This window comes from Oncorhynchus mykiss, chromosome 5 (genome assembly GCF_057628025.1).
Source record: "Oncorhynchus mykiss isolate SJ-2025 chromosome 5, ASM5762802v1, whole genome shotgun sequence".
NCBI classification, from domain to species: Eukaryota; Metazoa; Chordata; class Actinopteri; order Salmoniformes; family Salmonidae; genus Oncorhynchus; species Oncorhynchus mykiss.
In genome coordinates this window covers 59,432,791-59,445,492 of record NC_143026.1, presented here as the reverse complement: position 1 = coordinate 59,445,492, position 12,702 = coordinate 59,432,791, and the positions used below count along the sequence as shown (strand labels likewise).

General features: G+C 39.3%; 1 protein-coding gene across 1 annotated transcript in view; it reads left to right on the top strand.

Moving 5' to 3' along the window:
* Window positions 1-1,274: 1,274 nt before the first annotated feature.
* Window positions 1,275-12,702, top strand: part of wdr18 (WD repeat domain 18) — an 80,474-nt gene continuing 69,046 nt past the window's right edge. Inside the window, exons 1-3 of the mRNA XM_036977949.2 lie at window positions 1,275-1,566; window positions 2,789-2,899; window positions 5,281-5,414. Coding sequence (XP_036833844.1) covers window positions 1,357-1,566; window positions 2,789-2,899; window positions 5,281-5,414 — 455 coding nt within the window. The 5' untranslated portion in view covers window positions 1,275-1,356. The remainder of the gene's footprint in view (window positions 1,567-2,788; window positions 2,900-5,280; window positions 5,415-12,702) is intronic.

Here is a 12,702-nt window from a genome sequence, read left to right as displayed (position 1 = left end):
CGCACAATTGGTGCGAGTTAGGTTTTGGCCGGTGTTTGGTTACAAATTCGTTAGGGTTTGGCCGGTGTAGACTGTCATTGTAAATAACAATTTGTTCTTAACTAACATGCCTAGTCCAGTGAAACTTTCTGCTTTTCATCGGCAGGTTTTCTTGTCATGGTCCTTAATTTATAAACACAATTTTTCTCCACACAGATATTATATATGGAATAATCGGGATATATTGTATAAAAATACCTCTCTGTTTTTAGAATATTGGTTCCGAAATAATATCCTATTGGTGAGCCAACTGGTAAATGCAGAGGGTCTTTTACTCAGTTATAAAGAATTCTTATCACTTTACAAGGTCCCTGTAACACCTAAAGATTTTGCAATTGTTTTAGATGCCATTCCCTCAGGTGTTGCTATGTTATTCGGGAACATGTCAAGACCTGACCCTCAGAGCCTACCTTCTGTTGACCCTGTTGACTCACCAGTAGGAAAGATTTGTTTATCTTTTGGTCCATTCAACAACAGAGCGATACGATTCTTGTTTCAGCAGGATGTTGTATGTTGTATACCTTATGTCATGCCTTATTGGAATGGATTTATTGATAATATCTGTTGGAAAAAAGTTTGGATGTTGCCACACACATACCTACTTGTTAACAAAATTAAGGAAGTTTCCTTTAAAATTATTCATAAATATTATCCTGCCAACCACTATTTGAAGAAGTTTAAGGAAAACATCAACTCAAATTGCTCCTTTTGTAATGACCACCCAGAAACAGTTGTGCATCTTTTTTGGCATTGTATGCACGTAAGAAAACTGTGGCAAGACATCAGTAGGTTTATAATTGAACACATTTATGAAGATTTTACACTATTGTGGAGAGATGTACTGTTTGGATTCTTTACATACAATAGAAATAAGCATAATCATTTTTATGTAATTTCATTATTCTTTTGGCCAAATTTCATATCACAAATGTAAATTTACAAACAGAAAACCACATTTTCGTACCCTACAAAAATAAATTGAACTGTATTTTAAGACGGTTAAATGCTCTACTAACAAAAAAGCTGTTAGAATTGTAAGTAAATGCATGTCCCTTAAGGTCCTTGTGTAATTGTAATGTGATATTGTACCCCCTAGCTCGATTGTCTATTGTTTGTAATCTATGTATGCTTGTGTTCCCTCATGTGCTTCATGTATTGATTTGTTATTAATAAATAAATAAATAAATAACATGCCTAGTTAAAGGTAAAAGATATAAACCTACATAACCCAGAGTCCATACCGTCAATCAGGAAATGACGTATATGCGCATGCGTTGAGTTCCTTTACTTCCAAAACAACACGCGTGCTGTTCCAAGATGTCCGCGCCTATGGAAATAGTTCTGAGTGCCGATTCGGCTGGACAGCTATGGAACTGTGCCGTTTTGGAACTCCATTCGGGCACAAATCTCTTGGCCTATCGAGGTGGCAATACTTCTTCGAGGTCACTCACAGTTTTGAATGGAGAGTACATCCTCGGAGCCCAACTCGGGAAAAACTTCATCAACGTGTGGGAAATCCAGAGAAAGGTAGCTATGTAACGTTGGTTAGCTTGCTAGGTAACGTTGGTTAGCTTGCTAGGTAACGTTGGCTAGCTTGCTAGGGGCGCGAGCGCTGTTCACAGCTCTCTGGAGATAATGCTCTGAAAGGTCTCTGGACATAGCTAGCTAACGTTACATATGGCTAGCTTGTTTGTTCGTATGTCTGTCCGGTTAGTTTAGCAAGGTGGCTAAGGTTATTCATTGTGAAACGTGTTTTCTGTCGTTGGCTAGATACGGATAGAAGATGGTCCTAACTGTTACACATGGGATGAATGCACGATTTTTTTAAACGAAGGACACATGGAGTGTCACTTAATCAGTGATAGAGATGACCAGTTGTGGTGGTAAATTCTAGTCCTGAATCACAAGGTATACAGGCCTTTGGCTTTGTTCTAGTCCAGCACTAACACACCTCATTCATCTAATCAACAGTTTATCAGGTGCATTAGGACTGGACTGGAACATTATTCTGCACACCATGGGGGTCTCCGGGCTTGAAGAATATTGGGGGCAGTGATGGTACACACCATAGTACTATAATGACAATACAGTTGACTGTCAAAATAAAGGAAACACTTGAGTAAATGAGGGCTACAAAGTATATTGAAAACTGGTGCTTCAACACAGGTCTTGCTCCTGGGTTAATTAAGTAATTAACATCTCATCATTCTTAGGGTCATGTATAAAACATGCATAGCTGCCCATTATTTTGTCTACCATGGCTGGAATAAGATATGTGACTTTGAAAGAGGGGTCTCAAAGAAGCATAGGGGGTTTAAAGGCTGTATGTGTGTCAATCACCAGGTCTCAACCCAACTGAACACTTATGGGAGATTCTGTAGTAGCACCTGAGACAGCATTTGAAACTGTTGTGGTGAATATAAGTCCTAATTTAAGTTGTTTCCTTTATTTTGTCAGACACCTGTACATTCATGGTGTGGAATTATGTGTACATTACTTTTTATGTGAACTATATTGTTCCAGTGGGTGAACAAGATGTGGGGGTCATATTAAAATGCTGACATTCGTTTTATCTGTAGAATGAAGCAAACATGTTTTTGTGGCAATAGTCTCAAAGGTTGCCTGAATTAATGAATATCTATAGAATTAGATGCAAATACCGGCATTGGCTACAAAGGTAATGGAACTACATATCCCTTTCCGATATAGGCTGACACGCATCAAACATGTACATCTTTTTTTATTTCAGGATCAGCTGCAGCAGAAAATTGTGTGCCCTGGGATTGTGACATGCTTGACTGCATCCCCCAATGGCCTGTACTTGGTGGCAGGCATTGCTGATGCCATCTACTTATGGGAGGTGAGACAGATATGTGACCGGCCGCCTCGATCCGGTCTTATGTAGCAACATTTGAAATGGTGTTTTTTACATTGGATAAAAGTAGAGACTAAGCTAGAAAGTGGTATATCATACACTGCAGTTGAATAACAATTGAAGTAATTCTGCTTTAAAGTTGATAAACTTGTAACTCCACTTTTGAGAAAATGGCTCATGAATATTTTGGTACACCTACTGGAGAGCTCTTTGTTGTCTACACCCATTCAGCATCATTCACACCCTCTTAAGCCTCAGCCCCGCCAATCTCTTTAAGGATTCACATGAGGTAATTTGCTAAACAGAGTGATTACTAAACAGCCAAAGATTTCAAGATTAAAAGTGGTGACAGTAGTAGCCTACAATAAGGAAAAACACCAAGTAAAAATACACTTGGTCTAGTCCTTGGCCTATATCCTAATCTGACTTTGGTGCAGGTCATATTCTTCACGTTACCGTCTCTGGTAAACACACACTATATAAAATAAAAAAGTTGAGTTGTCACATTCACAGGATACAGAAGGTGTACACAGTACAGTGAAATGGTAACTTGCATAGTAGCAATATCAAAAACGGATAGTGTCCAGATACAAATATTTTATAATTATTAGATGGCGCTTACCCGACACGCTTGTCTAAATTGATGGATCATGTGAAGGAAATGCTATAACCCCCCCCCCCAGCCACATTTCGTTAATGGATGGGTCACTATTGTCTAGACATGTACACATGTTCATGAAATACTATAGATGTCCATAATCATCCCAAGACACAATTGGCTAACTTGATGGGTCATGTAATCATCTGGTGAAGTGTTTTTAGACATGCAGTCTTTTTTATTTTGTTTAGACATGTACTAGTAGCTAGCTAGCTAAACAATGAACCAGCATAATCCCAACTCCTACTACTACCAACCAATACAAACATCATAGCTGTAGAGTGAATCTGCAGGTAGCTAAAGCCAACCAACCAGGTTCAATGTTTGCTAGCTAACATTAGGCTATAACTAAGAATGCAAATGGGTTCTGATTTGAATAATATCACTACACAGATCATACACGTAACGTTAGCTCGCGAGCCAGCAAGCTAATGTTCGCTAGCTAGCGAACAGTCCGCTTTAACCTGCAATGAAAACGACTTTCTGAAAAAACGTATATATCTGAAAATGTAGCTAGACTCTTACCCGTATAAATGGATGAAAGCTTCACGGCAGACTGAACTGTTTAATTCCGTTTTGAGTGTAGCTACATCTTGTTTGGCCAGTGTTTTGTCAAGTCACTTTGGTTCACACTGACCGTGGTGTGTGCAGAAAGTAGAAAATCACTTTTTCCAACTGATCTGTCAATGGCGCCTGCTAAATTCAGGGTATCAATGTTGAGAAAATTTGCCAAACTTTTGTAGTTCTCGATGGTTGTTATATATTTCAAAAACGGCGTGGTAGAAAGGACTATCAACACACACAGAAGCATGCTACATGGCAGACCAATCCAAACTTATCTCCCCGCATGTCCAGCCCATCCATTATTTCAGCCAATAATGGCTAGCGGGAAGGTTCCCTCTTTTTCCGTGGCTAAACCAACTAGGCTCGTAATTTAACAATTTTACTTGTATTTATGGATGGAATACAAGTTTGTTATTAAGGCACATGAAAGTTCACATGTTCCAGAAGGCATTTCTGCCCCAAAAATACATTTTTATAAAAACATTTTTGACTTTCAAATGCCTCCTGTGAAGTAATGTCGTGACATATGCCTAGTTTCCTGAAATGAGTCACATATAAAACATCAGCAAAAGGGATGTCATAGTTATTCAAATTCACATTTGACTTTAAGTTGTGTAATGTGTATGGAATGACTACGCTATGGCTCACATGTATACTCTTCTCCTCAATGCCTTTGTACTACTTTGAGGAAAACATTATCGGTCCTGTACTGAAGTTGTGAGGAAGCTTCAGCTAGGCCTAATGTTTGCCCTAAGGAGCTGCTGTTAGTATCAGCAAGGTCACCTTTGCCTCACCAGTTTCAAACTACTTTGTCCTCACCATAGACTGTTTTTTTTATTGAGATGTGAGAAGATTACTCTCATGAAATTTAATTTTAATCACATTTAGTGACTGTAAATCCTTAATTTGCTGTTTGATTTCCTCAACATCTGTGTTTGACGGATCAATAAACAGTTATAGCTTAGTTTTTTTTCAGCTTTCCAAAATGAAAGTGGGGTTTCTCATTATCTATAATTTGATTGTAACAGCATGACTCTCATAAGGCGATACTCCATTGGTCAGTGAAATAATTTTATCACTGTATGAACATCTAACTTCTCTCTCGGCTAAGTGGCATTTGATGTTAATGAAATTGTCATTCTAGGTTTCCTCTGGGAATTTGCTGGCCATCTTGAGCCGCCATTACCAAGACCTGACCTGCCTACGCTTCAGTGACGACAGCAGCCATTTCATCTCAGGAGGCAAAGACAACCTGGCACTGGTCTGGAGTCTAGCCAGGTACAAACAGCTCTTACACTGGAGTGTGTTAATTACGCCGACACTGTTTAAACCATTTTCTCCAAACGCTGTTGAGTAGGCTTGGACGGTATCCAGATTGTCATACCTTCATACTGAACTTGTGCCATACCTGGATATTCATTAATACCCGCTCTGAACATAAGGGGTGCTGTTTGAAACCCCACTGATACGCTGATTAATCCTAAGGTTAGCAATGCTAACAAGTACATGTAAAATCTCATAGACAATGCTAACTAAATGCTAACACATTTTGTCATTTCTGACCTAAACTACAGTGGGGCAAAAAAGTATTTAGTCAGCCACCAATTGTGCAAGTTCTCCCACTTAAAAAGATGAGAGGCCTGTAATTTTCATCATAGGTACACTTCAACTATGACAGACAAAATGAGGGGGAAAAAATCCAGAAAATGTAGGCTTTTTAATGAATTTATTTGCAAATTATGGTGGAAAATAAGTATTTGGTCAATAACAAAAGTTTCTCAATACTTTGTTATATACCCTTTGTTGGCAATGACAGAGGTCAAACGTTTTCTGTAAGTCTTCACAAGGTTTTCACACACTGTTGCTGGTATTTTGGCCCATTCCTCCATGCAGATCTCCTCTAGAGCAGTGATGTTTTGGGGCTGTTGCTGGGCAACACGGACTTTCAACTCCCTCCAAAGATTTTCTATGGGGTTGAGATCTGGAGACTGGGCCACTCCAGGACCTTGAAATGCTTCTTACAAAGCCACTCCTTCGTTGCCCGGGTGGTGTGTTTGGGATCATTGTCATGCTGAAAGACCCAGCCACGTTTCATCTTCAATGCCCTTGCTGATGGAAGGAGGTTTTCACGCAAAATCTCACGATACATGGCCCCATTCATTCTTTCCTTTACACGGATCAGTCGTCCTGGTCCCTTTGCAGAAAAAGAGCCCCAAAGCATGATGTTTCCACCCCCATGCTTCACAGTAGGTATGGTGTTCTTTGGATGCAACTCAGCATTCTTTGTCCTCCAAACACGACGAGTTGAGTTTTTACCAAAAAGTTATATTTTGGTTTCATCTGACCATATGACATTCTCCCAATCTTCTTCTGGATCATCCAAATGCTCTCTAGCAAACTTAAGACGGGCCTGGACATGTACTGGTTTAAGCATGGGGACACGTCTGGCACTGCAGGATTTGAGTCCCTGGCGGCGTAGTGTGTTACTGATGGTAGGCTTTGTTACTTTGGTCCCAGCTCTCTGCAGGTCATTCACTAGGTCCCCCCGTGTGGTTCTGGGATTTTTGCTCGCCGTTCTTGTGATCATTTTGACCCCACGGGGTGAGATCTTGCGTGGAGCCCCAAATCGAGGGAGATTATCAGTGGTCTTGTATGTCTTCCATTTCCTAATAATTGCTCCCACAGTTGATTTCTTCAAACCAAGCTGCTTACCTATTGCAGATTCAGTCTTCCCAGCCTGGTGCAGGTCTACAATTTTGTTTCTGGTTTCCTTTGACAGCTCTTTGGTCTTGGCCATAGTGGAGTTTGGAGTGTGACTGTTTGAGGTTGTGGACAGGTGTCTTTTATACTGATAACAAGTTCAAACAGGTGCCATTAATACAGGTAACGAGTGGAGGACAGAGGAGCCTCTTAAAGAAGTTACAGGTCTGTGAGAGCCAGAAATCTAGCTTGTTTGTAGGTGACCAAATACTTATTTTCCACCATAATTTGCAAATAAATTCATAAAAAAATCCTACAATGTGATTTTCTGGATTTTTTTTCTCATTTTGTCTGTCATAGTTGAAGTGTACCTATGATAAATTACAGGCCTCATCTTTTTAAGTGGGAGAACTTGCACAATTGGTGGCTGACTAAATACTTTTTTGCCCCACTGTATACAAGTAACTAAAAAAAATGCTCCACAGTTTGCTGCACCCACAAAACAAATATCAGCCAGTGAGGCTCTTGATCCAGGAGGTGATTCTCTGCTGTTCGCAAGCAAATACTTGATTTTGGAAGAAGCTAACCACTTAGCCAGATAGCTAACTAGCTACTAAATTAGCAAACCGGATGCACAACTGTAGATTATTCAGCACATTTTAGACAGTTAACTTAGTAGTTAGTTATAAGATATCTAGCTGGCAAACATTTAGTTGTGAATTCCGTACGGTAATTAGATCACCTGGCGCATGCTGCGCAACAGTGAGTGACTCGCATGGTTCCTGTCTCTCATCGTTGTGTGCCTGTAAACAAACACCACATGACGTGGCTGGGGACTACCATAATATTCCTAATGTGACCGGTGAAATGAAGAACGCAATGAATGAAAAGTACGAAAATGTATGCACTCACTACTTACTGTAAGTCGCTCTGGATAAGAGTGTCTGCTAAATGTAAAATGTTCATCTCCTAACGTATTGTACAAGTTGACTGCAGGTATTTACTTAAAGTAGTTTCAAATATTCACATTTATTTAAACTTTAAAGAAATCGATTATTGAAAAACCATCCCGCTGCTGGGGGGAACCATGGTTACTTGATGACAGTGGCAGAGGTAAGAGAGGATTTCTGGCAGCTGCTGAATAAAACACGTATTTTTAATTCTGCCGAGAAGTGCTTTTATGATCCGAGATAACAAGTTACACAATTTACTCAGATTCTCATCAGATTGTCCAAGGTAACTAATTTGCTAGCTTTGTAATCCTCTAAGTGTAGACAACCCTAATAATAGATGTGCAGTAGTATGTAATATTTCTTAACTAAGATATGCTAGCTAAATCATTTTAGGGGTTAATATAGAATTGGCCTAATATGTCAATGAGACCAAGAAATAAAATTCAACTGTCCTTGATTTTCAGATGAGTTTTAAAGGAAGAGAACATAATAAAATTCATGCATTTTGGAGTAGAATGTCCTTTAAAAAAGTCACCAGAAGTTACCTTCTCACAGTTGTTCAACAACAACAAAAAACATCTCCCCAGGAAGACTCCACCCGTCTTGAAGTGTTTGGCAGCTGATGCACATCTACAGTGGCAAGAAAGTTTGTGAACCCTTTTGGAATAACCCGGATTTCTGTAATTGGTCATAATTTGATCTGATCTTCATCTAAGTCACAACAATAAACACTTAACTTATAATTGTGTTATTAGTTTTTGATATATTTATTGAACACACCGTGTAAACATTCACAGTGCACGGTGGAAAAAGTATGCGAACCCTTGGATTTAATAACTGGTTGACCCTCCTTTGGCAGCAATAACCTCGTTTTCTGTAGTTGCGGATTAGACCTGCACAACGGTCAGGAGGAATCTTTGACCATTCCTCCTTGCAAAAATGTTTCAGTTCAGCAATATTCTTGGGATGGTGTGAACCCCTCTCTTGAGGTCATGCCACAGCATCTTAATCGGGTTGAGATCAGGAAGGCGTATTTTCCTCTGAAGCCATTTGTCGTTGTCCTGCAACTGAGCTTCAATCCTGCAAAATGTATTGATAAACTTGAAATAATTTTTCCGTCGTTGATAGCAAGCGGTCCAGGCCCTGAGGCAGCAAAACAGCCCAAACCATTTTATTATTATTTTTTTTTTAATTTCACCTTTATTTAACCAGGTAGGCTAGTTGAGAACAAGTTCTCATTTACAACTGCGACTTGGCCAAGATAAAGCATAGCAGTGTGAACAGACAACACAGAGTTACACATGGGGTAAACAATAAACAAGTCAATAACACAGTAGAAAAATAGTCTATATACATTGTGTGCAAAAGGCATGAGGTGGTAGGCGAATAATTAAACATTTTCAGATTAACACTGGAGTGATAAATTATCAGATGGTCATGTGCAGGTAGAAATACTGGTGTGCAAAAGAGCCGAAAAGTAAATAAAATAAAAACAGTATGGGGATGAGGTAGGTAAATTGGGTGGGCTATTTACCGATGGACTATGTACAGCTGCAGCGATCGGTTAGCTGCTCAGATAGTAGATGTTTAAAGTTGGTGAGGGAGATAAGTCTCCAACTTCAGCGATTTTTGCAATTCGTTCCAGTCACAGGCAGCAGAGAACTGGAAGGAAAGGCTTTAGGGATGATCAGTGAGATACACCTGCTGGAGCGCGTGCTACGGGTGGGTGTTGCCATCGTGACCAGTGAACTGAGATAAGGCGGGAACTTTACCTAGCATGGACTTGTATATGACCTGGAGCCAGTGGGTCTGTCGACGAATATGTAGCGAGGGCCAGCCGACTAGAGCATACAGGTCGCAGTGGTGGGTGATGTAAGGTGCTTTAGTAACAAAACGGATGGCACTGTGATAAACTGCATCCAGTTTTCTGAGTAGAGTATTGGAATCTATTTTGTAGATGACATCGCCGAAGTCGAGGATCGGTAGGATAGTCAGTTTTACTAGGGTAAGTTTGGCGGCGTGAGTGAAGGAGGCTTTGTTGTGGAATAGAAAGCCGACTTTAGATTTGATTTTAGATTGGAGATGTTTGATGAGTCTGGAAGGAGAGTTTACAGTCTAGCCAGACACTTAGGTACTTATAGAAGTCCACATATTCTAGGTTGGAACCATCTAGCCCAAACCATGATGCTCCCTCCACCATAATTTACAGTTGGGATGAGGTTTTGATGTTGGTGTGCTGTGCCTTTTTCTCCACACATAGTGTTTGTTCCTTCCAAAACAACTAAACTTTAGTTTCATCAGTTTCAACTGTCCACAGAATATTTTTCCAGTAGCGCTGTGGAACATCCAGGTGCTCTTTTGCGATCTTCAGACGCGCAGCAATATTTTCTTTGGACAGCAATGTCTTCTTCCGTGGCGTCCTCTCATGAACACCATTCTTGTTTAGTGTGTTACGTATTGTAGACTCGTTAACAAAGATGTTAGCATGTTCCAGAGATGTCTGTAAGTCTTTAGCTGACACTCTAGGAATCTTCTTAACCTCATTGGACATTCTTTGCTGTGCTATTGCAGTCACCTTTGCAGGACGGTGACTCCTAGGGAGAGTAGCAACCGTGCTGAATTTTCTCCATTTATAGACCATTTTTCTTACCCTGGACTGATGAACATCAAGGCTTTTAGAGATACTTTTGTAACCCTTTCTAGCTTTATGCAAGTCAACAATTCTTAGTCTTAGGTCTTCTGAGATCTTGTTTGTTCGAAGCATTGTTCATATCAGGCAATGCTTCTTGTGAATAGCAAACTCAAATTGTATATATATATTTTTTTTTATAGGGCAGGGCAGCTCTAACCAACATCTCCAATCTTGTCTCATTGATTGGACTCCAATTAGCTTTTGGAGAAGTCATTAGCCTAGGGGTTCACATACTTTTCCCAACCTACACTGTGAATGTTTAAATTATGTATTCAATATAGACAAGAAAAATACAATAATTGGTGTGTTATTAGTTTAAGCAAACTGCTTTTCTATTGTTGTGACTTAAAATTGGAGCTGATCTTCATATATGACCAATTTCCGCTAGTGGGACAACTTCTGGTGAAATTGGAGGGCGCAATTCAAATAAATGATGGATATTAAACATTTAGGTACGTACAAGTGTCTATCGGTTGAAAGCTTAAATTCTTGTTAATGTAACTGCACTGTCCGATTTACATTAGCTATTGCAGCGAAGCATGCAATGTGATTGTTTGAGGACGGCGCCCCACATCAAAATATTTTTCCACCGGCAACTGTTTCATAAATTCACAAATAGCGATTAAATATTCACTTACTATTTGAAAATCTTCCTCTGATTTGTCATCTAAAGGGTCCCAGCTATCACATGTAGTTTTGTTAGATAAAATCCTTCTTTATATCCCAAAAGGTCTGTTTAGTTGGCGCCTTGATTTGAGTAATCCACTCGTTCAACATGCAGAGAAAGTAATTAGAAAATCTACATCTAAACTTTGTTTCAACAAGTCAAAACACGTTCCTATTTACTCCTCAGATACCCTAAAATGTAATCAAACTATAATATTCCTTACGTAAAGAAGTATGTTTAATAGGAAACCGATTTTAGCAGGTGCGTCCTGTCTTTATCGCTCGTACAAGCACGAATTTCCAAGACTGTGTCCCTGCACTAAAACTGATATTTCTTATTCATTTTGGAAGTTACAAGCCTGAAACCTTGAACATGGATTGCTGACACCCTGTGGAAGCCATGGAAATTGCATCCTGGGAGCTAGAATTCAGTATGCCCTTATACCTGCCATTGTAAGAGCATGGTCTCTTTCTCAACAAAAAAAAGGTGGTTGGTTTTTCTTTGGATTTTCTCCTACCCTATCTATTGTGTTATATTCTCCTACTTTATTTGAACATTTCTACAAACTTCAAGGATTTTCTTTCCAATGGTACCAATTCTATGCATATTCTGGCTTCAGGGCCTGAGCTACAGGCAGTTTACTTTGGACATGTCATTCAGGTGGAAATTGAGAAAAATGGGGCCTAGCTCTAAGAAGTTTTAATTAAAACTCATCTGAAAATTGATGACAGTTGAATTTTATTTCTTGGTCTCAATGACATATTAGGCCAATTCTATATTAACCCCTAAAATGATTTAGCTAGCATATCTTAGTTAAAAAATATGACATACTACTGCACTTCTATTATTAGGGTTGTCTACACAGTTACAAAGCTAGCTAATTAGTTACCTTGGACATTCTGATGAGAATCTAATTAAAATGTGTAACTTGTCACTCTTATCTTAAAAGCGACTTCTCGGCAGAATAAAAAAAATACATTTTTTGTTAAATCAGCTGCCAGAAATCCTTTCTTACCTCTGTCGCTTGTCATCAAGTAACTGGGGGCAAATGGAATTGTTCTCTCAATGTAGTTTTTACATTTCTACATTACTGACTCACGGTTGGACGCACCTGGCTTTGAAGTGACAGGTGACGCTTGGTTAGGCTTATACTATTGACACTTACGCTGTTGTATTTCAGGCTATGTTATCCAGTGCGACATAATCACATTTTGTGCTTGCCAAATCGAGAGAACATTAAATAGGTTCCACTGCTTTCTCTGAACCTTCAACAAAAAGGGGACAAAAACCCAATTGTAATTTTTATCACAAGCCCATCCTTAGGATCTGAATATTTAAGGAGCTTCTGATCTCTTAATCTTAGTGAAAAATTGGATTAGTGCTTTGGTAATTGGCAGGCAGAGCAATAAACTGGTTTACAGAGTTAGAGTATTTAATCAAGAAGATGTGTAAGCTATGAAACACTGACAGCTACTCCTCATTTTACATTTTTGGAATGGACTGTTATCGGAGGAATAAAAGGCTTAACTATTTTGAGAACAAATTGTACAGGCT